The sequence below is a fragment of the Humulus lupulus genome, chromosome 8, assembly GCF_963169125.1.
Source record: "Humulus lupulus chromosome 8, drHumLupu1.1, whole genome shotgun sequence".
In the NCBI taxonomy this organism is placed as follows: domain Eukaryota; kingdom Viridiplantae; phylum Streptophyta; class Magnoliopsida; order Rosales; family Cannabaceae; genus Humulus; species Humulus lupulus.
The window spans coordinates 50,861,033-50,884,392 of NC_084800.1; the positions used below are offsets into that span (position 1 = coordinate 50,861,033).

Sequence of the window (23,360 nt, forward strand, 5' to 3'; positions counted from 1 at the left end):
TAATATTTTCAATTTAATGCTAAACTTTCATCTCATACCCAAAATACCCCTTCCATTATATCAAAAAATCACAAAACCTTCTCTTCCACTCTTCTCCCTCTCTCTCTCTCTAATTCTCACGAAATCATCCATAAAACCTACAGTTTTGTATAATTTTTTTGTCAAAATCATTGTTAGTCATCTCCATTGTCTTTGTGAAGTCGTTAATATCAAAGGCAACATTTATTTTTAGAGTTTTTGGAGGAGAAAAACCATGGGTAATGAGATTTTACATTTTATGTGTTGGGTATTATTTGTTTACATTTTTTTTGGCTATTTTGAACAGATCTAAGCCTATATTGGTGTATTTTTCGGGATTTTTTGAGAGATTCCGCGATCTGTGTTTTTCTGGGTTTTTTGCAATTTTTTTGCTCGATAGCAGCTCGATAACGGTTCGATGGTATGTAGAAGAAGGTCTTTGTAAGAGCTCGATGTAGCTCGATGTGAGCTCGATAATAGCTCGATAGGTTCGGGTTTAATGCTCGATGGAAACTCGATAAGGGTTCGAATGGATCTACAATATTTGAGCTCGATATGAGCTCGATAGTAGCTCGATATGAGCTCGATAGGGTTCGATGGAGGGTTTGGTTAGGTTTTATGGTCGGTTTTGAGAAATGGTAGCTCGATGCTAACTCGATAATAGCTCGATAGGGGTTCGATGGAGGGTTTGGTTAGGTTTATGTTTTGTTTTGAGAAATGGTAGCTCGATTACAACTCGATAATAGCTCGATAAAGCTCGATAATGTTATTTTTTATTGCATTTCTGGAAAAATGACAGTTTTCCTGACAATGTTAATGTTTTTTTTCCAACACAGGCTCTATTGTCTACGTTTTTGTATCCTACAATGGTGTTTGGGAATTACAAGGGAATAAGTGGATTTTCAAGGACCCTCAATGTACGGTGATACCGATGGAGGATACTGTAACGTACTTGCAACTTCTTGACATATTGCACAAGGAACTTAAAGTTGATAAACAGATGTATGAGTTGAAATTGGAGGTTCCTTACACTTGCGGCGACCAACCGTTTACACCCGTTCATGTTGAAAGTGATCTTGGGGTCCGTGCATTCATAGGAGTAACATCTAAAGAAAGGTTGGCCTTGTGTGTCACTCCTGTTAAAAAGATTGTCATTGCAGACCCATATTCCACTCCCGGACCTGAGGGAGCAGCCGGTACTTTAGGATTTCCTATTGGTGACCTGAGGGACAACCAGTATGAGTACAACCCCTATGTGAATGACGATCCGGTAGCCGAACACAATGAGGACTTAGGAGACAGTTCGGTGGATGATGATCTATTAACTGAACATTTGCAAGTAGAAGAAGCACAAGAACAACCAATACGTCATATTGCACGGACGAACCCACCAAGTCAAGGACGCCGAATACCTGGCACCAGCTCTAGTCGTCCTGGTGGAACAGAATATAACTATACAGGGAACATTTCAATATGTTCAACAGAAGATCACAAAAAAGGGAGTGCTCCCATGTTTACAAAAGAAGATATCATAGCTTGTAGTCGTTCTGAATCACCCTCATCCAGTATAGCGTTGGGGGAATTACATCTTGGGAAGACATTTGAGAACAAGATGGAATTGAAAACCAAAGCGACTCTCTTTGCAATGAAGAATAATTTTGAGTTTATGGTTAAGAAGTCTGGTACTGATGTGTTGTATATCACCTGCAAGGATCCTGATTGTGGTTGGAGAATAAGAGGGAAAAAAGTAGCGCGATCAGAGATGTTTGAGATCACTGTTTATAATAGTGTACATACTTGCTCACTAGAATTGCGACAAAAAGACCACCGTCAAGCAGCACCTTCTGTCATTGGGCACCTTATCAAGAACAAATATGCTACTGATGGCACTAGCTATCCACCAAATAGCATAAAGGAGGATATGAAGAATAATTTTGGGATCGATATGAGTTATATTAAGGCTTGGAGATGCAGAGAGAAGGCACTCGGTTATGTTAGGGGGACACCTGAAGAATCGTACTCCAAGTTACATTCTTACCTGTACATGCTGCAGCAAAAGAATCCAGGTACAATTACTGATTTTGTCACAGATGACGATCGCTTTCTTTACTGTTTCTTCTCACTCGGAGTTTGTAGAAGGGGATTTACATCATGTCGTCCTGTTATATGTGTGGACGGCACTTTCTTAAAGTCAAGGTACGGTGGCCACATGTTGTGTGCTGTCGCATTGGATGCGAATAACCACATTTATCCAATTGCATTCGCGATTGTTGACAGTGAGAATCATGCTTCTTGGAAGTATTTCATGATGAAATTGAAGGAAGCCATTGGAGTTGTTGATAATCTGTCTTTTGTATCAGACAGGCATGCTAGCATTATTCATGCTCTTGAGTTGGTCTTCCCTGATGCCTACCACGACGCATGCTACCATCACATAAGTATGAATGTAATCGCTAAGTTCAAGACCGATCACTGTCACAAGGAGATGTGGAATGCGGCATATGCATTTCGAAAGTCAAAATTTCACAGGTTCTTCAACAATATAAAGCAAATGGATCCTGCCATAGCTCAATATCTCGAGGGTATTGGCTTCGATAAGTGGACTCGTGTATACTTTCCTGGGAATCGATACAATGTAATGACAAGTAACTACGCTGAAAGTTTCAACAACAAAACCAGAGACGCAAGAACCTTCCCAGTCACTAATTTTGTGGAATTCATTCGTTTCACAATTCAGTCATGGTTTGCCGCGTGTCGTGAGGAGGTAGAGAAGTGCACATCCAAATTAGCAACAATATATGAGAAAGATGTCTCAGGCATTGCGGATGATGCAAGGTACTTGAAAGTCCATCCTCTTGGACAGTTTGAATTTCATGTGGTAGACCCAGAAGGTGATGGTGAGGTGAATTTGATGACCAAATCATGCTCTTGTGGTCAGTTTCAAATAATGGGTTACCCTTGTGTTCATGGTGTGGCTGCGGCCATGTTCCGCAATGTCAACATTTACTCACTGTGTTCACCATATTACACTACTGAGATGTGGAGGGAGTCTTACAAAGAAACAATTTACCCAACTGGCAACGAGGATGATTGGGAAGTTCCCGAGAACATAGAGAAAATGCAAGTTGGGGTTCCCGTTGAAAAACAACCAGTTGGTCGACCGAAGAAGAATAAGGTGGGAAGAAGGAAGACAAACCGCACTCCATCGAATGGAGAAATCATTCCCAGTTAGCGCAAGTGTAGCATGTGTGGTGGTCTTGGCCACAACAGGGCTACATGCAAAGCTAGGCTTTAAACTCTTTTTTCCCATTTAAACTTGTTGTATTAATAAACTCTTTTTATTTGATTTTTCTGAAAAGTTATGTTAATGGCAAAGCTAGGCTTGAAACTCTTTTTTCCCATTTGAACTTGTTGTATTAATAAACTCTTTTTATTTAATTTTTCTGAAAAGTTATGTTTATGGCAAAGCTAGGCTTTAAACTCTTTTTTCCCATTTGAACTTGTTGTATTGATAAACTCTTTTTATGAAGGTAAAAAAATTTTCTAATTCAATAACAGTTCGATATAGCTTGATATTAGCTCGATAACAACCCATGAAAGTTATAAAAAAATGTGAACAGCAAACTGTACATGTAAAGACCCTATATATATACAATCATCAAGGTAACAAATTTTGATACCACAAGTCTGTGGTCCACTTGTTCCTGAACACCTCCATATTTTCATCGCAGATAGCTTCCAATGGAAGACCGACCATTAGATGCTCAATATACTTGATAGCATACACACCACAATCCCCACTGTAAAAAATAAATAAATATTAAGTGCACATTACTATAAATTTAGTTAGAAACAAAATTAGTATGAAGATGATGTTTGTTACCTTCTCTTTGACTGAGGGAGCTCGTGTTTCTGTTTGCGACGCAATGTGAACTGATGCGGCCTATTTCCTACTGATGGAATCTTCAACAACAAGCTATCAGTAAACAATTTACTCTACATTAACAGAGAAGGTAGCATAAAGCACCATGGACTCATAATATCCTCAAGCTTTGCGTCACTAATCACCGAGTTGTCTGAATCGTAAACAGTCAGAGTCCAACTAGAAATGGAAGCCTCAATGGCAAACCAATGTTGTTGTCCATAGTTCTGGCACCAATATACATCCTCAACTCCTCCCCAAGATGCCAGAAACTGCTGCTCGATGCCGGTCAACATGGAAATAATGTCAGCATCCCAATAATACTTTGTTTTGTCGGCTGTTTTCTTGAACTGATCATATCGGACAGGTATCACTTGTGAGAAATAACTGTTCATCACAACTGCATTCTGTCGATATATATTGGGAAAATACTTGCGACGCATACGAAGCATGTGTTCTTCCGCATCAATATGCTGCAAAAGAGAGTAAGATAAAAAAATTAGCAAAAACCATCATAAATTGCTGCTGTCGAGCTCCATCGAGCTCACATCGAACTCATATCGAGCTCACATCGAGCCAGTCTAAAACAGTAAAAAACAACCTACTTTAACATCCCTATCGAACTACCATCGAACTACTATCGAGCTCACATCGAGCCAGCATGAAACAGTAAAGACAACCTATTTTAACATCCCTATCGAACTCCCTATCGAGCTCCATCGAGCTCACATCGAGCCAGCATGAAACAGTAAAGACAACCTATTTTAACATCCCTATCGAACTCCCTATCGAGCTCCATCGAGCTCACATCGAGCCACTTTGTTAAGGGAATTTTCACTATCGAACTCACATCGAGCTACCCTATTTTTAAGGGAAATTTCACTATCGAACTACTATCGAACTCATATCGAACTCACATCGAGCTTTTAACATCACTATCGAACTACTATCGAACTCATATCGAGCCAGTCTAAAACAGTAAAAAAAAACCTATTTTAACATACATATCGAACTACTATCGAACTCATATCGATCTCACATCGAGCCAGTATAAAACAGTAAAAAAAACAACCTATTTTAACATCCCTATCAAACTACCTATCGCGCTCCATCGAGCTCACATCAAGTCAGTAAAAACAAAACGTGTAAAATTGAAAACAGTCCATAACTAGGTATAAATGGCTTACCCCATCATTGAGCCAGGATTGGGGTGTCTTCAACATCAGAAACCACGCTGGACCGTGACTCCCAGTCTTTACATCCCGCGGGGTCTTGTTGGGCATGTCTTCAAGAAGCCACTTGCACATTGTCCTATACTGTTTGGGATCTGGCTTCTTGAGAGGGTCCAGCACATGTGTAGCCTCTTGTGTAGCCTCGTCTGCTGGTGCAGTTGCATCAGTGCGAGGTCTTTTCCTCATGGGATCCGTATAGTCCTCAAACCAATCTGGCTTGCGTCTTTGGCGTCTAGCCCTCTGAAACTGAACCCCAGCAACATCCTCAGGTTTGACAATAACAACTCCCGGAGTCTCAGCATCAGGTGTCACAATGATGGTAGGAGGCGTCGTTGGATCATCAACATAGTCTAGCGGAATATCCAATGACTTTGAGTTTGAATCTTCATTGGAGCCCCTCGGTTTCTCCTTAACAAATGTCAGGATCTGACTGAGTACGTCCAAGATCACTGACTGGTTCTTCAAGAGGGTCTCCTGTCGACCCTCGACTCTGTCCAACCGCTCAATCAATTCGGCCAGCTCAGGGGCTGAGGCTGAGGCTGGTGTTGGGGTTGGTGTTGGGGCTGATGCTGAGGCTGGGGCTGATGTTGGGGCACAGGTTGAGGCTGGGGTTAAGGCTGGGGCTGATGTTGGGGCACAGGTTGAGGCTGGGGCTGAGGCTGGGGCAATAGGAGGGGTGGGACCTGCAACCTCCTCCCCCGGGGCAGCATCAACAAATATCTTGGCTGCCTCGGCAGCCTGAGAAACTTTCTCTGCCATTTTCTCAAAAGTCGCATCCTCCTCCTCATCAGTCTCCGAGGGATCCTGGCCAAGCCCAGGATAAAGGGGAAGATCTCCCTCAGTCAAAGACAAGTAATAGTCTTTTTCTGCTGGCCAAGGCTTCAACATCGGAAGAACAATTAACTGCAAACAACATAAAACATTTGGTTAACTCAAATAATGATAAAAGATAAGCATATAGATAAAAAAAAACAACATAACTTACATTCTTCTTCAATAATATCGGTGCGATGACGGACTTGGGGAAATCCTTGTTCCTCCGATGCGACCAGCTAAGCATCCTCGGGAACATGTTTCCCGAGCTCACAACAAGCTCCACCGCAAGCTGTTGGATAGCCTCATATACCCAGTACTGTAAGGCGGGGGTGTAACGCCCCAACTCCTGGGACCGTTACGGTGTGCCTTGTAAACAGTGCTAAACTCGCTAATCGAGTTATTTGGCCAAAATCGTGAACTAAGTATGATTAGCGATTTAGGGATTAAAAACTTTGGTTAAGATGTAACGTTTCACTAGAACGTTTAATATATACATTGGGATCCCGAAAATAAAGTTTCAGAGTCTATTACAGAAAACATTTACAACAGGCCGTTCTAAGCGGCAAAACAGGGTTCAACCCTAGTTCCACTTTAAACCTCGGCCGTGGTGGACGAGCAGCTGCATATGTACACGTCATCACCTAAGCTCGCCAACTCAAGAATGGTCCAGCTTCCTCTTGCCTTTACCTGCACCACGTAGCACCCGTGAGCCGAAGCCCAGCAAGAAAACCCAATAAAGCATGATATAATATCAACAACGATCATAATAACAATTCAGGACTATCAGTCCAAGCAAATAGGTGACAATAGCCAAAATTCACAATAATGAGCATCGCTCCTTCTAGCCATGTGACGATAGGGTCACCAGGGCTTAACCGATAAGTGATTCTTTCTTAAGTTTGATTACGACAGGTGCAAGGTGATTAGTCACCAACATAACCTTCCTCACGACTCTAGAGTCGAAACTATGGACAACGTCCCTTAGCCATGTGACAAACGGTCACCGGGGTCATATACCTTGGCTATAGTCATCTGGTCGTAGACCAGGCAAGCGCTTATAAGTTCTTCGACTTTAGGGTCGGTCTAGCATTAATGTCATAGAGCCATTCAATGCGTGATTCTCGACTTAGGCTTGATTAGGACAGGTGCAAGGTGATTAGTCACCAACATAACCTTCCTCACGACTCTGGAGTCGAAACTATGGACAACGTCCCTTAGCCACGTGACAAACAGTCACCGGGGTCATGTACCTTGACTATATTCATCTGGTTGTAAGCCAGGCAAGCGCTTATAAGTTCCTCGACCTTAGGGTCGGTCTGACATTAATGCTATAGAGCCATTCAATGCATAATCATCGACCTTAGGGTCGGTCTAGCATTAATGCCATAGAGCCATTCAATGCGAAATTCTCGACTTTAGAGTCGGTCCCTGACTAGTCAGTGTCAATCACAAGTAAGACATGCCACCAATCACATATTTCATGTTCCATATCCATAAACGAGGCATTTAGCATGCTTACTAAACAGGTATTAGTGTTATTAGGGCCATGCATAAACACAGAGGCTCAAGCTCTGAACAGTATCATACTCAGTATATAAAGCACGTCCCAAACACATGTTTCTCATGCATCATACGCAACATATCCAGCAATCCAACATGCGCTAATAACAGCCATGCATGTCACATTTAATAGTCAACCAACATGCATCAAGAATAGCCATGCATGTCATACATAATAATCATCCAACATGCATCATAATAACCATGCATGTCATACATATACACAGGGTGCAGTTTTCTTACCTCAGATTCGAGCTAGTACCGATATAAGAACGGTCCTTGAGAACGATCAACCTTTAAACCCTTAGCGGTCACCTAATCATAACCAAATATGGAACATCATCAATAACATGATAATCAAAGGTTCCACACCAATATCTAGCCCCCAAGAGATCAATCCAAACTAATCCAAGTAGTAGGGACACTCCCGAGGCCCATAACTAAGTTCCCGGGGTCAAAACGAGCAAACGGGGCGAAAACAGGGCAAGGGCTGCGGCCCCAGCACCTTGGGCCGCGGCCCCCAGGGTTCTCTGAGGCAAGGGCCGCGGCACCCAGCAAGGTTCACTTTCTGACACCTGCTTCTTCGAACTAGGGCCGCGGCGCACAAGAACAGGGCCGCGGCCCCCAACCCTGGGCCATTCCCAAACGCGTTTTAAACACTCCAAATCTTTCAAAAACATACCCAAACATTCCCCAATCATCAAATCAAAGTTCCCAAGCTTCCCAATACTCCAAAACCCTCAAAACCCAAAGCTCAAACCGACCAAAAACTCAACAATCAACAAAGTCCAATTCTAAGCTTTAAAACTGTAAAAACTTAAAACTTCAAACTTAGATTACCTTTGATTGGGTTGTTTTCCGTCAAATCCTTCGGTTAAGAAGCTTCTAATCTTTCCTAGGATCGCTATGCCTCGACCCTCGCTTGATTCCGACTCCTAGAACTCAAGATTTCCTCAAAAAGGCTCAAACGGTAAAACGGTCTGTTTTGAGAGAGAACGAGAAGTTTCTAACGTACGTTCTTATCTGTCAAGCTACTTCAAGCTTAAGTAACCTTATATAAAACCTAGTGCTCGGGGTCCCGAAAACACCCCCGGGGACACTATAGTCAAAACTTCCAGAATTTCACCCTAATCTCAAATATTCCCAATCTATCACCAAATAAACATTTCTATTACCCCAAAATTGACCCCGTTATGACAAAACCGCTAATCCATTATATATGACCGTCTCATGTCGAATAGCTCGAATATATCTCCATAATAATGAAATTTCATTCACAAATTACAATATGCACCCAATTTACAAATATGCCCTCAACAGGCCAAATTACCAAAATACCCTCATATTTAACATATGAACCCATATGCATGCATTCACCATCATATAATAATGTAACTCACGTAAACACGCATATAATCATTAAATATCATAATAAATCAATTATGGCCCTCCCGGCCTCCTAATCAAGGTCCTAAACCTTATTAGGAAATTTGGGGCATTACAGGGGGCATAACCATACATACTGTATTTGGACTCTTGCTGCACCTTGGCATCCTTCTTGGCATCATAGTTGGCCTTTTGCTTCACCATGTCCTTCTTACAAGAATGCAATAGCCTCTTATAAGAGTACTTCCCCCATGGATAGCTGAAGAAGTACTCTACATTCTCAACAATTTTTAGAATATCTCACCAAATGTGCAGCTTGCCCTCAATGGCATTCAGAACCCCCTCAACAAACAGACATAGACCAAGCTTGTACACATCTTCCACAACCGTACAAGTCTTGAAAGCATGGTCCACCTGTGACAGCTTTACTTTCTCAGCATCGTTGAAATACTCCTTTATCAACCAGTCGCTGAGATTACGCCCTTCCAACTCTTCTGGTGACGGGAAGGCACTGAAATCCAACCCCGTCACCAGGGCAAACTCTCCCATGCCGAATCTACAAGACTTCGACCCCAAGAAAAAATGCACCTCATCTTCGTTGTTGCTGGCGATTTTCCTCAACAATAGTTGATTGTAACTCCCATTTCTTTCTACAAATACATTACAACAATTATGAAAAATAAGAGAAGATATTTTTTTATTCATACTTTTGAGTGCATTACAATGCTAACCGAATGTTAGAGCTATTAAGTAAAGTGGAAGAATAACTAATGAATATGCAACTATAACATTCATGGGCATTTCATTAGTATAATACCCATAGAATGATGCTAAATACAAGCAAACAATCACTAAAGTTATGAAAAATAAAGAGAAATTCATGTTTTGATGATGCATTTTATCTAGAAGGTTAAGAGATGAAGAAGTTGTGCAAATAAATGGTTGAAGGAACAAGTATTTATAGGACAAAAACTAGCCGTTTATGACCGTTGGTGAATAGTGATCATGACCGTTGGGGGTATAGTTGTTTTCTATTATGGGATTTTAACAATTCTAAGTTGTTGTAGTAACCAACAGGTGGGAATACTTAATTTATGGGTGTTAGAGAAACATTTTCAGAAAAGTTTGTGAGTCAAAAATGTTAAACTAAGTAATATAAGAAGATTGGGAAATTTTCTTTTTTTTACTATTCACCGGGTACTATTCATAGTGGGTCCCACAGCGGGGTCCACCCCATGGGTCCCACATGTTGATGCAGTAGTGATATAGTGATGACTTAAGCAAATTACTATGCTTGATATTTTGAATATTTTATTATTTTACTATGCTTGATATTTTTAATATTTTATTATTTTACTATGCAGCATAGTAACCCAATGTTTTCCTATAAATAGAGCCTTTCAGAATTCATTTTGAATTACGAAAAATCTTTCTTTCTCTCACTCTGCCTAAAATCTTCTTAACACTCTTTTAAAGTTTTAAATCTCTAAAATCTAGGCGAAGTTCTGTTTGTAACGCTAGCCTACGAAGACCTTTTTGGGTAAGCTCCTTCCCGAGCCTTTCAGTTCAGTTATTTAACTATTTTTATATATAGATTATTTTATCATGCCGTTATAATGCCAAAATTTATATATAGATTATGCTACTATATTTAAAAATTTATATATAGATTAATTTACTATGTCGTTATAATGTCAAAATTTATATATAGATTATTTTATCCTGCCATTATAATGCTGAAATTTATATATAGATTATTTTACTATGCCGTTATAATACCAAAATTTATATATAGATTTCTTTACCATGTCGTCATATTTTACAATGCTAAAATTGAAATATGAACTATTTTTTTTATGTATCCTCATAATACTAAACTTATATAGGCTATGGTCATACTTTGGACTATTATTATGGACTTTTATAACCTTATTCCCTATTATTATGAACAAGTATTATGACCTGGACTTTTTCGTATGACCATGACCACGACTTTTAGACCAAGACCTTGCCATGGACAAATATAGTATGACCATACGCCTGGACATAAAATAAGCAATAAAATAGGAAAAATGGGATAATAACAATTATAAGCTAACATTTCATAATGTAGATTTTATGTAAGTTAATAGTTTGTGTTTTTATCAGGAAGCTAACAATTTCGGTTGTTTTATCAAGACGCAAGGTAAGTAGAATCCTCATCTACAATACAAGTCTTTTATGTGTCTTATGTGCATTTATATGCTTTATATGTTAATCTGCCATATTGTTCTTATGCATAAGTTATTTTCAAGAATGTTATATTTATTATGCATAAGCACGCTTAATGTTCACAGACAAGTTATTGAAAACGTTAAAGTAGAGGTGCTGCTTGGGAGACCTAAGTCCCAAAAATGTAAGGAGGGAGATGTACTTCCCTATATGATGAATGTTTATGAGGGAGAAATTCCCTATTATCATGTTTATGTTCAGGTGGGAATGTGATTCCCTTTGTAATGCCGGCAGCAGCATCCTCTAGGGCCCAAAAGAAAGGAAAGTGAAAGAAAGAAAGAGAATACATAGCATGTTGCACGTTTATTTTAATGCATATGAGGTAGTTATTCTGCTTACTGAGCCTTAGCTCATCAGTTAATGTTTTGTATTGTAGGTAAGAGGCCCCAAATATAAATCGTTGATGAGTATACGTGGAGCCAACATGACTGTACATATGGGGCTGACCTGAAGGGAGTGGAGTTCTGCTATGCTATTTTATAAATAAACAAGAAACTTGGTTTTATTATATTTCATTAAAAGTATTTTGTGAACTTTATCATTTACTTAAAGCTTTAAAAGTATTTCATGAACTTTGTAATTTACATAAAGCTTTTCAATTTATCAGTTGGATACATTTTCATTTCTACGTTAAGGTGTAGTAACGTCACGAAAATGATTTATAAAAGTATTAAGATTTGTATGTAAGATAAAGTTTTTATTTAGTAGTGAGTATTGTGTGGTTTGAGGTTATAAACATTATTTATGTATTGTTTAATAAAGTTTTTGTAAATTCAGAATTTCAGTATTGTCGTATTTAGGTTAAAATTTGTTTTTACACTATACATGTATGTTAAGAAAGGAGGTCGTTACATTGATGCACCAAGACTCCGGAGAAATTAAACTCCGAAGCCAAAAAGAATTGCTTGAAAGGGGATTCCTTAGCCCTTTCAAGTAGCCCGAGCTCCAAAAACCTGGTCTTAATGTGATTTAAAGTACTACTACCCCGATATGTCACTTGACCAGGAAAATGATCACTGAACGAAACAAGCAACTTAGGCATTTGTAACAACACATGAAAAAAAAATTGTAAGAAAACAGAATAAATTTTTTTTCATAAAAACACTGAAATAAGTTGTCATCGAGCTCTATCGAGCTATAATCGAGCTGCAACATACCCTATCGAGCAACTATCGAAAAACTATCGAGTTCCATCGAGCAATATCAACAACCTAAAGTTATCGAGCCTATCGAGCCAGTGTCGAGCCTATCGAGCTAAGCAAAATCTGTCTGTCTACATAAATAACCATCGAGCTACAGTCTAGTCTCATATCGAACCATTATCGAACCTATCGAGCCCTTGTAATATAATACAACATATCCAATCGAGCTCTTATCGAGCTCCTATCGAGCTCTTATCGAGCCATAATCGATCAGTTTCATATATTGTCGTAGATCTATCGAGCTCCTATCGATCCATCATCGAACTGTTCAAACTACCCTATCGAGCCTACTATCGAACCATAATCGAACCTATCGAGCCACTGGTTCAAACCCAGAAAAAATTTCCCACAAAATCGGACAACCCATTCCACAAATCACAGATTCAACAACGATATAAAGCAAATATGGGCTTGGGTTCAAAATTTTACCTTTGTTTTTTAAACTTTGAAGGAAATATGCTCCGTGGGTCTCGGGTTTGACAGAAAAATGGGAGTTTGTAGTGGGCTCGAGATTGCTGGAGAAATGGGAGAAGGTGGGGGCTCGACGGAGAAGGTGGGAGCTCAACGGAGATGCGGGCTCGACGGCTCGACGGAGATGGCGGCTCAACAGAGGTGGGGGTTCGATGGTTTTTGGGGGATTTTTGTGAGACTGAGAGAGAGAGAAACCGAGATTGAGAGAGAGAAGGCTGAGATTGAATGGGAAGGGTATTTTGGGTAGGAGGGAAAAGCTTAACATGCATTTGAAAAAGTTAATAATGCTAAGATTTTTTTGTAATTATACCTATTAGTATGTATAAAAAGTGAAATTTCCCATTTCAAAACTAAAACAAACATAAACTTAAACAAAAATAAATAAATTATTTAATTAAAATATGATATTTATTTCAAAATTTATATGGCATTAATATAAATTTAATAAAAATAATTAATAAATTCCATAAATAAAATTAAGTAAACGTGCATATTGCACGTTGTTTGTATCTAGTATATATATATATTGAGGAAATTACATTTTATATGGGATTTTTAATAAAGTTTGCAAAAATATGGCTTTTTTCAAGAAAAGTTAATATATGGCTTTTTTTAATAATTTTCACTTTTATGAGTTGAGTTTCCCAAATTTTTGTATAAAAGTTTGTTTATATCATAGTTTTACTCTTAATCAAATTTTATTAATTTGGAAGGGTATGTTCGTAATTTGATTATTTTTTTTAGCTTATTTGATTTTTTTATATTAATTTTATATTAAATTTTTCTTTTGTTGTTATACAAATTATTTATTTATTTATTTATTTTGTAATATGATTTTTGTTTATTAATTTTATTTATTTATTATAAATATTTTTTTCTTTTTCTTAGATTGTACGTTTTTTTTTTTTCAAAGTCATGTATCAAGAGGGGTAACCAGTTACCGTGAGAGTAGTAACATTCTGCCATAAGAGGGGTAACCAGTTACCATAAGAGGGGTGATGGGTCACTCATATTATAAATGAAAATAAACATTGAATTTGAATGAAAAAAGAGGAAGAACACTTCATAAAAAAATGAAGAAGAAGTAAGTATGATTTTAGTAACAAGGTAACCAGTTACTATAAAGAACCCAGAAATATACACACACATCAGAATGTGAAGGTAACCAGTTACCCCCGGAAATATACACACAAAGAACGTGAAAGTAACCAATTACCACAGACCTGAAGAAAGAAAAAAAAAATAGATCTGACAATGAACCATCCTTCTCCCTCGCCTCCGACCACCACCAGAACCCCTCACCCCTTGCGTATAGAACCTCGTTGCAACCCCAGTTGTAACGCCATGGATAACCAAGACTGTCACATTGTGTATTTTAAATAGTTCTTAACTCGCTAAATGAGTCATTAGGCCATAAACGTGCATCTAAGTGTTATTAATGGCCAGGGTTAAAATTTCGGTCAAAAGGAATGGATATTTTATTAAAAACGTTGAGCTGTACATGGGATCCCATAAAAGTGTGTTACAAAGTTGTTTACAATCCAAAACAGTCATTACAATTCAAAAGTTACAATCTGCCGACCTAAGCGACAAAAATAGGGTTAAACCCTAGTTCCCCTGAAACACATTGGCCGTGGTGGTCAAGCGGCCATATATGTACACGTCGCCACCTAAGCTCTCCACTTAAGGCTGGGTAAGCTTTTCTTTCCCTTTACCTGCACCACATAGCACCCGTGAGCCAAGGCTCGCAAGAAAACTTATTACTGCATGTATACAAGTATTAATAAATGATCATGGGGTCATGTACCCTGAATCGATGACTGTTAAGTCATCCTGGGGTCCTGCAGCCCGAATAGATGACTATTAAGTCATCCTGGGGTCATGTGCCCTGAATAAATGACTGTTGAGTCATCCTGAGGTCCTGCACTCTAAGTCATGTGACCAACAAGTCACCTGGGCCTTTTAGCCCTGACTCTGAGTAACTAGCCAAGCACTTTAGTTTTCTTCGACCTTTGGGTTAGACGAACGTATAATGCTCTATTGATTAGATCTAATCATGTCGACCAACACTCACTGCGCTATTGCCGCTCTTGACTCACTAGTCAATGTCATACGACCAGTGCTCAATACCATTGCCGATCCTGACTGATACGTCAGAGCTTTACGACCAACACTCAGCACTATTTTCGTTTCTGACTAATATGTCAGTGACATTCTCAAGTAAACAATGCAACCAAGCATTTATAATGCAACATATATCCATATATATAGAGCACTCAACATGCTTCATCAATAATCATGTATGTCACATAATGGGTGCAGTTTTCTTACCTCAGGCTTGAGCTTAAAATAAGTTCGGAATGACCCTTGAGAACAATCCTGACCTTGGGCCCGAGCACCACAGAATTTGGGACGTTACACCAGCCATCCCTACCATTTTGCGCAGCTCCGAGCACCACGGATCGCACTTAGCCCAGGCACCTCCCTTCTCCCTCGCCTCCCACCACCAGCACATCCCACGCCTTAGCCTAGCCCCGCCGTTTTGGATTTGGGGGCTCACGAATGGAATCGCGTAGAGATGTGTGGATTGAGGCTGGGTTCATCGATGGCGCAACTGGGTGTTCTAGGATGGGTTTCACGGAGGTGCGCGCCTAAGGTGAATCGTAGTTGGTGAGGGTGGGTGGGCAGAGATGATGAGGCAGACGAGTGGAAGACAAAGGGGGTGGTGGCTAGGGCAAAAGGAAAGAGAAGAGAGATGGGAGAGAGAGAACCGTGCGGTTGGGTTTGGAGAGAGAAAGAGTTTGTATGGCTAGGAGTTGAGAGAGAGAAGAGTGGAATGCTAATTTACAATAATACTTTTGTTTGGCTTGTGTGCTTTTGTTTTAAATTTAGTTTTCATATTTTAGTTAGTTAGTAATTGTGTTTCTCATACTTTATTTTTTTCTTTAATAATTTTTCCATACAAATTAAAAAAATATATATTTCTTATAATTTTACACAGTGACAGTAATGACATAAAAGCCATATTTTTTAAAAATCCATACATATTTTTTTAGAATTCCTTTTTACTTTCTGTCATATAATTTTCTTTGAATTCGAAATTAAAAAGTAAAAGGAATACCAAGAAGACCAGACAACCCTGCTCTAGAAATACTACTAGCTACAACCATTTTATTAATTTTCACTATTGCCTGACCTTATTTTTCCAAATAAATTTCAATTTCATTTATAGTCATGGTCATTTTTCCTTTTTTACAAGTATAAATTTGTAGGAACACCAACATATCATAAATAGTTAAGACAATACAATACTTTCTTACATTCCTCACATAAAAAAACTGTAACAACAATTTGACATGTGGAGATTCTATCTCAACTATAAGTCTACCAAATAAAGAAGAGAATAAAAAAAAATTATTAACAAAGTTGGGCACGGCAATGTTGATTATAGATGGTCAAAATAATAGAGCCCTTCAAATTCGGTTTTGATAGTAGTCACATATTGAAAAATAAACTCTTATTAGCTCATTATACGATTAATCAACTAATTTAACGGCTCTGATCGTTCAATTTCTCTTTCTTAGGATTAGAATTAGCTAAACGAAACTCCACTCCACAACCAAAAACAACAATTTTATTCTCTCTAATTATGATAATATATTAATTAGGAAAAAAAACAGTAAAAGAGAGAATCTGATAAAGCGTGGGATTTTTTTTAATCCAACTCGTCAAACATTATACAAACATTTGGGATCTTCCCAAACATATAAAAACTCCTACTTCAAATCAATTCACATATTCCTTTCAGAAACTTTTCGATTCTTTTCTTCCTACCCTTCCTTGGAAGCACAGACAACAACTAGTTTAGTCTAGTCTAGTCTTAGGCCCAGCCAGGCATCCGTTCTCTTTCTCTCTCTGTAATGGCAAAGAAGAGAGAAGAAGGGAATATGGGTCTGTTCTTGGATGGGGTAATAGAGGCCATGCCGTTGTTTGCCAAAGAATTGGTAGCTGGTGGTGTCGCCGGTGGCTTTGCCAAGACTGTGGTTGCACCACTCGAGCGTGTCAAGATTTTGTTTCAGGTATAAGAAAAACTCAGTTGGGATTTTCATTTTTCTGCCTATTTTTGCTTACTGGGTTTTTGGAATTTTATCATTTTATTGTCATTTTACTAATTATTTCCTAAGTGGGTCTTATGTTTGAGATATTCTGAATTGGAATCAAGACTGCACTCTTTTTTTTTCTTTGTGGTCTAAGTTAGAAAATTTAAGAGGTTGTTAGTGTTCTTAATTCTTACTCAATATTTTGATGTGAGTAAAAAAAAATATTTTGATGCGAGTGTTTTCAAGCAATCACTAGTAATTGTACTCCAGATTTAAAAGTATAATCAAGCTGAGAAAATTGTTAGCCAATGCTCCTCCAATAATTCAAACAAATTAAAGTAAAGAAATAAGATGGTGGGGATTAATGTGGAAGGCTCTAAATAGCCACTATTTTACATTGCAGTGGAAATGAATTTGGATTAGATGTACCAGAAAGAAGATTATTATCCAAATTTATAAAAAGTACTTGTGCATTTATGTTTCTCAGACTAGAAGAGCAGAATATCAGAGCATAGGGCTATTTGGATCATTTAGAAAAATTGCAAAGACAGAAGGTGTTTTAGGTTTCTACAGGTGAATCCCCGAGGCATTGTCATTGACTCATTCTTTTGAAGGTTTTTTTTTATTATTATTATTTTTTTTAACTCTTTAGTAAATATGTTGTTTTTGGATCTGGTACAGAGGGAATGGAGCCAGTGTTGCAAGAATTGTTCCCTATGCTGCCTTGCATTACATGGCCTATGAACAATACCGCAGATGGATTATTGAAACCTTTCCTAATGTAGATAAGGGACCTGTACTTGACCTTGTTGCAGGCTCATTTGCTGGAGGAACGGCTGTACTTTTTACTTATCCTCTTGATTTGGTTCGAACTAAGTTGGCTTATCAGGTAAATTATTAGAGACGAGAGAAAATCTTAAACTTCTCTGTAGTTTATTCCTCCTCTATGTCCCTGACACAGCAACTAAATTAACAAGTGGATTATTGTAGGTTGTTGATCCATTAAAATTGAGTGTTCAAGGATTGGCAAACAATGAACAAGTTTATAAGGGAATTCTTGATTGTTTCTCTAAGACTTACAAAAGTGCTGGAATTAGAGGTCTTTATCGCGGTGTGGGTATGCATTCTACACTGTTGCACAGCATGACTGCTGACATCGCATGTTTTTATGCTTTGTATGGGATCCTTCTGATTATCTCATGAACACATTTTTTCAGCTCCATCCCTTTATGGAATCTTTCCATATGCTGGTTTGAAGTTTTACTTCTATGAGGAGATGAAGAGACACGTCCCAGAAGAACACAGGAAAAACATAATGGTAAAACTTGTATGTGGCTCGGTTGCAGGTTTATTGGGCCAGACCTTTACATACCCTCTTGACGTTGTCAGGAGGCAAATGCAGGTAATGCACCTCAAGTTCTTTGGAATTACTCTTCAGTTTTGGATATTAGGACTGTAATTGATGAATTTTATTTCAATAGGTTCAACAATTCTTGCCATCACACAGTGCAGAGGTTAAAGGAACAATGGAAACTCTTATTAAAATTGCCCAAAAGCAAGGGTGGAAACAACTGTTTTCAGGACTCAGCATCAATTACTTAAAGGTAGTTAAACTCCATTCAGTCCGTTTATAGCCTTTTTCTTTTTTCCAGTTTGAGAATCAAAATCTTAGCTTTATTTGATTCAGGTTGTACCATCTGTGGCAATTGGATTTACTGTTTACGATCTTATGAAGTTATACCTAAGAGTTCCATCACGCGATGAAGCTGTGGTTGAAGTAGTAACCCACAAAAGAAATATTCAGTCCTCGTCCCTTCGGTCCTAATAGCATTTTTCTTCTCAATTTCTCTAACTTCAATCTAGGAAAGGAAAGGGAAGGGATTCATTGAATAATTCTACCATTTTAGTTCTTTTAGATCGAAAGTGTAAATTCCATTCTTTGGAGTTCCTGGAAAAACAGTTCCTTTCTTTGGAGCAGATCTGAGAGGTTTCATCCATGCTTCATTTTTGGGAAGACAGGATTCTCAATCAATGTACATATAGAAGGTGGAAGACGAATAAAGAATTATTTTCTTTGATGTTGTATTGTACCTATGATTGAAATTTTTGTAGCAATGATAAACAGCCATTCTCTTTCATGGTGGTTTATTAAAGCAGCCAGTAGATTGGAATGATTTCAATTCAATCAAGTGGTTAACGTTTTAGAGTTTCTACTATAAGCAGCCAGCAGATTGAAAGTTTCTTGCATAATCAAAATCCACATAAAAGATGCATGAATCAATTTTCTCATTATTATTTTTATTGCCCGTGAACGATAAAAGACCACCTAATGGCTATATATCCCAACCTTCCTCTTCTCTGTGTTTATTGTTCTTTCATTTACTGTAGAGAATGATTGATACACACACAGATGACTTGGTATACAATCACAGAAGCACAAAGGGAGAACACTATGTAGCCAAGATTGTATAAGATATGCACTTAAATAACTTGCTGTATTAAATGGTGAATATATAAGTACAAGAATGATTTACAACCAAACATCCTATTAACTTGCACCGCTGCTGAGTTTCAAGCCAAAACTTGTGAATGCTTTTTCTTGCTACAACAGTAAGTTTACTAGTGGAAAAATCTATCAACAGTGTTAATGTCTTCACCAGTAATCCCCACAGGAGCATTTTCCATCCTTGAAATGATGGAATCGCTTGTTATCCCGTACTATCAGTTCCCTTCCAACAATTTTGGACATGATTTTTATTGCATTGTGGCAGTCACCACAGATCCGGAGATTCTTCATAATTCTAAGAGTTGTCCTTGGGGGAGTACTGATCAGACCGTAAGCAATGGCCAAGCGCTCACTATGATACTGCAGGGCTTGCTCTTTTGCTTCCTCATCAATGTCATGAAGCACATATCTTGTGTCAGGGACATACCCTGCTTCCCTCATCTGCCCATTTAGACCTTTCATTTTCTGGTATGCCTCTTCCTTGTAAGGATTTGAACAGCGAAACTCACCGACCCTGTTCTTCTCCTCTAGCATGTTAGCTGCTGAAGACCTCTTCCTCTGAGGCAATGGGATTTTATCCGCATTGACCTTAGAGGGATCAAAAGTAACCAATAACTCTTCAACACGGTCTTCAAGTTCGAGATCCCCATGGATTCGAGCAAAATTCCTAAGGGCCTCCCAAACTTCAAATGTAGGCTCAAATGGCATTTTCTCAATGAACTCCTCTGCTTCATTCAAATGGCCTGACTTCCCGAGAACATCAATAACCCCCATATAATGCTCAATTTCCGGCATAGTTCCATATTCGTTCTTCATTTCTTGAAAGTATAGAAACCCTTCTTCCACAGCTTCAGCACTGGCACACGCACCCAAAACTGCAAGAAAGGTTTCCTTATCTGGGTTCAATCTTACCTTCTTCATTTCTTCAAACAATAAAATCCCATCATTACCTTGTCCATTTGCTGCGAACCCATTAATCATCAAATTCCACGAGCTCACACTTCGCTCAGTCATTCTATCAAACACCTTGCGTGCATCTTTCATACTCCCACATTCCCCATACATTTCAATCAACTTATTGCTTAATTCGATATCACCACGAAACGCAAACCGCTTCAAGAAATCGTGGACTTTTTTGCCGACTTTAAGAGACTTCGAGTCGCGACATGAATTCAATAGCGCACAAAAAACGTTGTAATCAGCAGGAACGCCTTCGTCAATATACTTCAACGCCTCTACGATCTTACCCTCGCGACAAAGAGCTATCAAATCAACATTCTGCTGGCGACCGTGAAATGGGTCGCTTTCATTTTGATTGTTCAACTGATTGTCGTTGAAATCGGGCTCATTTGGCCGTTGGAGCTGGCTCTTCTTGCGCCTCTCTGACGGTTGGGGCTTGTTCGGATACCTTGGGCCTTCACGCTCAGAGGGGTCGCCGTAGCGACGAGAGACTCCAGCGCTTTTGGCATTGGGGACGGCGTAGGTGCAGAGAGGCTTGAGTGAACTGATGTTGAGAGAAGACGAAGGAGGATGAGGACTACTTAGGACGAGAAACTGAGTTCTGGTGTGTGAGAGCTGTCTGATTATGGATTTGAAGTTGGAAGACGACGAAGAAGATACTGTGGAGTGAAGTGATAACGAAGAAGGAGAAGCCATATCTACCGAGACCCAAATGCAGTTAGAGACACTAATCAAAGACGAAACGAGAGGACTTAACTTTGTACGTTTAATAAAAAATTCACACCTTTTGGATAAAATATATACTATTCCATTTACCACCATCTTTGAAAAGTTTTTATTTTTTTTAACCCCTTTTTTCGTTTAATTATATAATTGAATTTTTGTATTCTAATAAATACGAAACAAAATGACATGAATGATTTTAAAAATTAATTCTAAGTAGAAAATTAGTATTGATTTTTCAGCATTTTAAGCAAATTTATAAGTTAGATTGATCTAACTAATCAATTTGTTCCATGTATAAGAAAGCATAATTGCAAATGGCTTCTTACCTTTTCTTCCACCACTTTTTCAATTATAATAATTAAATCCATAGTCTAATCCAAATGTTACAACCTTCAATACCTCCTGATTTGTGCAATTTTTCTTTCCAAAACTAGAAATAAGTATCAAAATCATAAAACACAAACCATAGAAAACTTAGTATAAATATAAAATATAGTAAATGAATCACTACCAAATCCAACATCCAGACCAGTTCCATTATTTTTAATCAATCTTTTGTTAAGGACAACAACCAATGAGGCAGAAGAAGTATTATTATTTAGCCATGCTTACATTAAAAATCAAAACTTGGAAAGGCCCAACAAAGCCACGAGTCTCATATTACAAACACAAAAACTCCTTTATGCTGCCGAGTGAACCTAAAATCGATTGTCATCTCATGTAAAGCAAATTAGATAATATAGTCAGACCATTCAGACATGAACGAAGTATGGTCCATGGACTCCCCGGGCACATCCTCATGCCTAGACGGTCGTTCTTTCCCTCCTACCAGCCTCGCCGGGTTCCCCACCGCCGTCGTCCTCGCCGGCACGTCAATCAGCACCACCGACCCCGCGCCGATCTTTGCTCCTTCACCGATGTTCACGTTCCCCAACACGGTGGCGCCGGCGCCGATCAGGACACCATCACCAATCTTCGGGTGCCTGTCCCCACCCATTTTTCCAGTCCCTCCGAGAGTGACGTGGTGCAGAATTGAGACGTTGTTACCGATCACCGCCGTCTCCCCCACCACCACTCCCGTCGCGTGGTCGAACAGAATCCCTTTTCCAATCTTCGCCGCCGGGTGTATGTCCACCGCGAACACGTCGGCTATCCGGGAATGAAGCGCCAGAGCCAATGGCCTCCTGGATTGGCTCCATAGCCTATGTGACACTCGATGAGCCTTAAATCCCCAAAAATTAATACAAAAAATCCACATATTAATATCATAGATTCATGAATACAGAACAAACTTATGAAAAACATTTATAATTTTCCATAAAAATTGTTGCGGTTTTGCACAATAGAATATCAATTGAAATTCAAAATAGAAGAATAAACATTAATGGAAGAACATTGAATATTGAAAATTTTGGATTAGGTTTAAACTGAAAAATACCTGACAAGCCAAGAAACCCTTGTAATTGAGGAGGCAATGGGAGAAGGAGACGCATGCGGGGTCTCGCTGACGGGCAGCGCGTAGGTCAGCGACGACGGCAGATCGAAGGGATGGATCGGAGAAGGCGTTGAGGAAGAGGTCGTAGAGGAGGGTGGAGAGGAGAGTGGAGGAGCAGAGCTTATTCCCGAGGTGAAACGACAGCGATCGCTCCAGCGACGAGTGCGAGAGAATGGTAGAGTAAAGGTAGCTCGCCAGCGCCGGCTCTGACTCTGCGTCGCGCCGCGCCTCCGCCTTGATCTGGGTCCACACCCATCCCTCGTCCTCAATAATCTCCGTCATCGCAGTCGCCAGAGACGCCAACTGAGTTGAATGCCTGATATCGCCGGCCGGCATGCTCCAATTGAAGGTGATAAAAGAAAGTTTTTACTTTGTTAAAGCTAGAGTTAGAGTTAGAGCTCATCAGCTCCTTTCCTCCATTCATTTACGTATTTATTTTGAAGTTTTTTTACTGAATTTTTTTTAATTTACGAAGTTAATCTTCTCTTAGCAGTAATTTTAAATAAAAGTTATATTTAATTTTCTCTTCAATTTTATTATTTATTTATGTTTTAAATTTGTTTGATAATAAAACTATTAGAATTACCACCTTTTCTTATCATAGTTTTTGGCAATTGCTGTCTTTTTCTTCCTATCTACTAACAAGGCAGGTACTCCACATATACATTGTTCTAAGCAATGTCCAACTATTGTAA

At 38.9% G+C, this 23,360-nt stretch overlaps 4 protein-coding genes and 1 long non-coding RNA gene across 6 annotated transcripts; 2 read left to right on the forward strand and 3 right to left on the reverse strand.

Annotated features, from left to right (window-relative positions):
- Positions 1-3,629: 3,629 nt before the first annotated feature.
- On the reverse strand, positions 3,630-5,777 carry LOC133797187 (uncharacterized). The gene is made up of 2 exons (XM_062235012.1): positions 5,128-5,777; positions 3,630-4,413 (listed from the first exon to the last, which is right to left on the reverse strand). Exons 1-2 carry the CDS (start codon positions 5,356-5,358, stop codon positions 4,015-4,017), a joined length of 630 nt encoding a protein of 209 aa, XP_062090996.1. The 5' UTR covers positions 5,359-5,777; the 3' UTR covers positions 3,630-4,014.
- Positions 5,778-10,151: 4,374 nt separating this feature from the next.
- On the forward strand, positions 10,152-11,845 carry LOC133793783 (uncharacterized). Its single transcript, XR_009874952.1, has 3 exons — positions 10,152-10,474; positions 11,083-11,119; positions 11,582-11,845. It is a non-coding gene; the product is annotated as an uncharacterized LOC133793783 (long non-coding RNA).
- Positions 11,846-16,562: 4,717 nt separating this feature from the next.
- Positions 16,563-19,191, forward strand: LOC133797190 (mitochondrial carrier protein CoAc2). Of its 2 annotated transcripts, XM_062235016.1 has the most exons (7): positions 16,563-16,957; positions 17,466-17,551; positions 17,660-17,867; positions 17,969-18,095; positions 18,196-18,380; positions 18,460-18,582; positions 18,666-19,191. In XM_062235016.1, exons 1-7 carry the CDS (start codon positions 16,799-16,801, stop codon positions 18,801-18,803), a joined length of 1,026 nt encoding a protein of 341 aa, XP_062091000.1. In that variant the 5' UTR covers positions 16,563-16,798; the 3' UTR covers positions 18,804-19,191. The 2 variants fall into 2 exon arrangements, with proteins under 2 accessions (XP_062091000.1, XP_062091001.1); XM_062235017.1 differs by lacking the exon at positions 17,466-17,551 and having other exon boundaries at positions 16,816-16,957.
- A 263-nt stretch (positions 19,192-19,454) lies between these two features.
- LOC133797188 (pentatricopeptide repeat-containing protein At2g15690, mitochondrial-like) lies at positions 19,455-21,224 on the reverse strand. Its single transcript, XM_062235013.1, has one exon. It carries the CDS (start codon positions 21,138-21,140, stop codon positions 19,632-19,634), a length of 1,509 nt encoding a protein of 502 aa, XP_062090997.1. The 5' UTR covers positions 21,141-21,224; the 3' UTR covers positions 19,455-19,631.
- Positions 21,225-21,678: 454 nt separating this feature from the next.
- Positions 21,679-23,242, reverse strand: LOC133797191 (serine acetyltransferase 5). Its single transcript, XM_062235018.1, has 2 exons — positions 22,609-23,242; positions 21,679-22,392 (listed from the first exon to the last, which is right to left on the reverse strand). Exons 1-2 carry the CDS (start codon positions 22,999-23,001, stop codon positions 21,901-21,903), a joined length of 885 nt encoding a protein of 294 aa, XP_062091002.1. The 5' UTR covers positions 23,002-23,242; the 3' UTR covers positions 21,679-21,900.
- Positions 23,243-23,360: the final 118 nt, after the last annotated feature.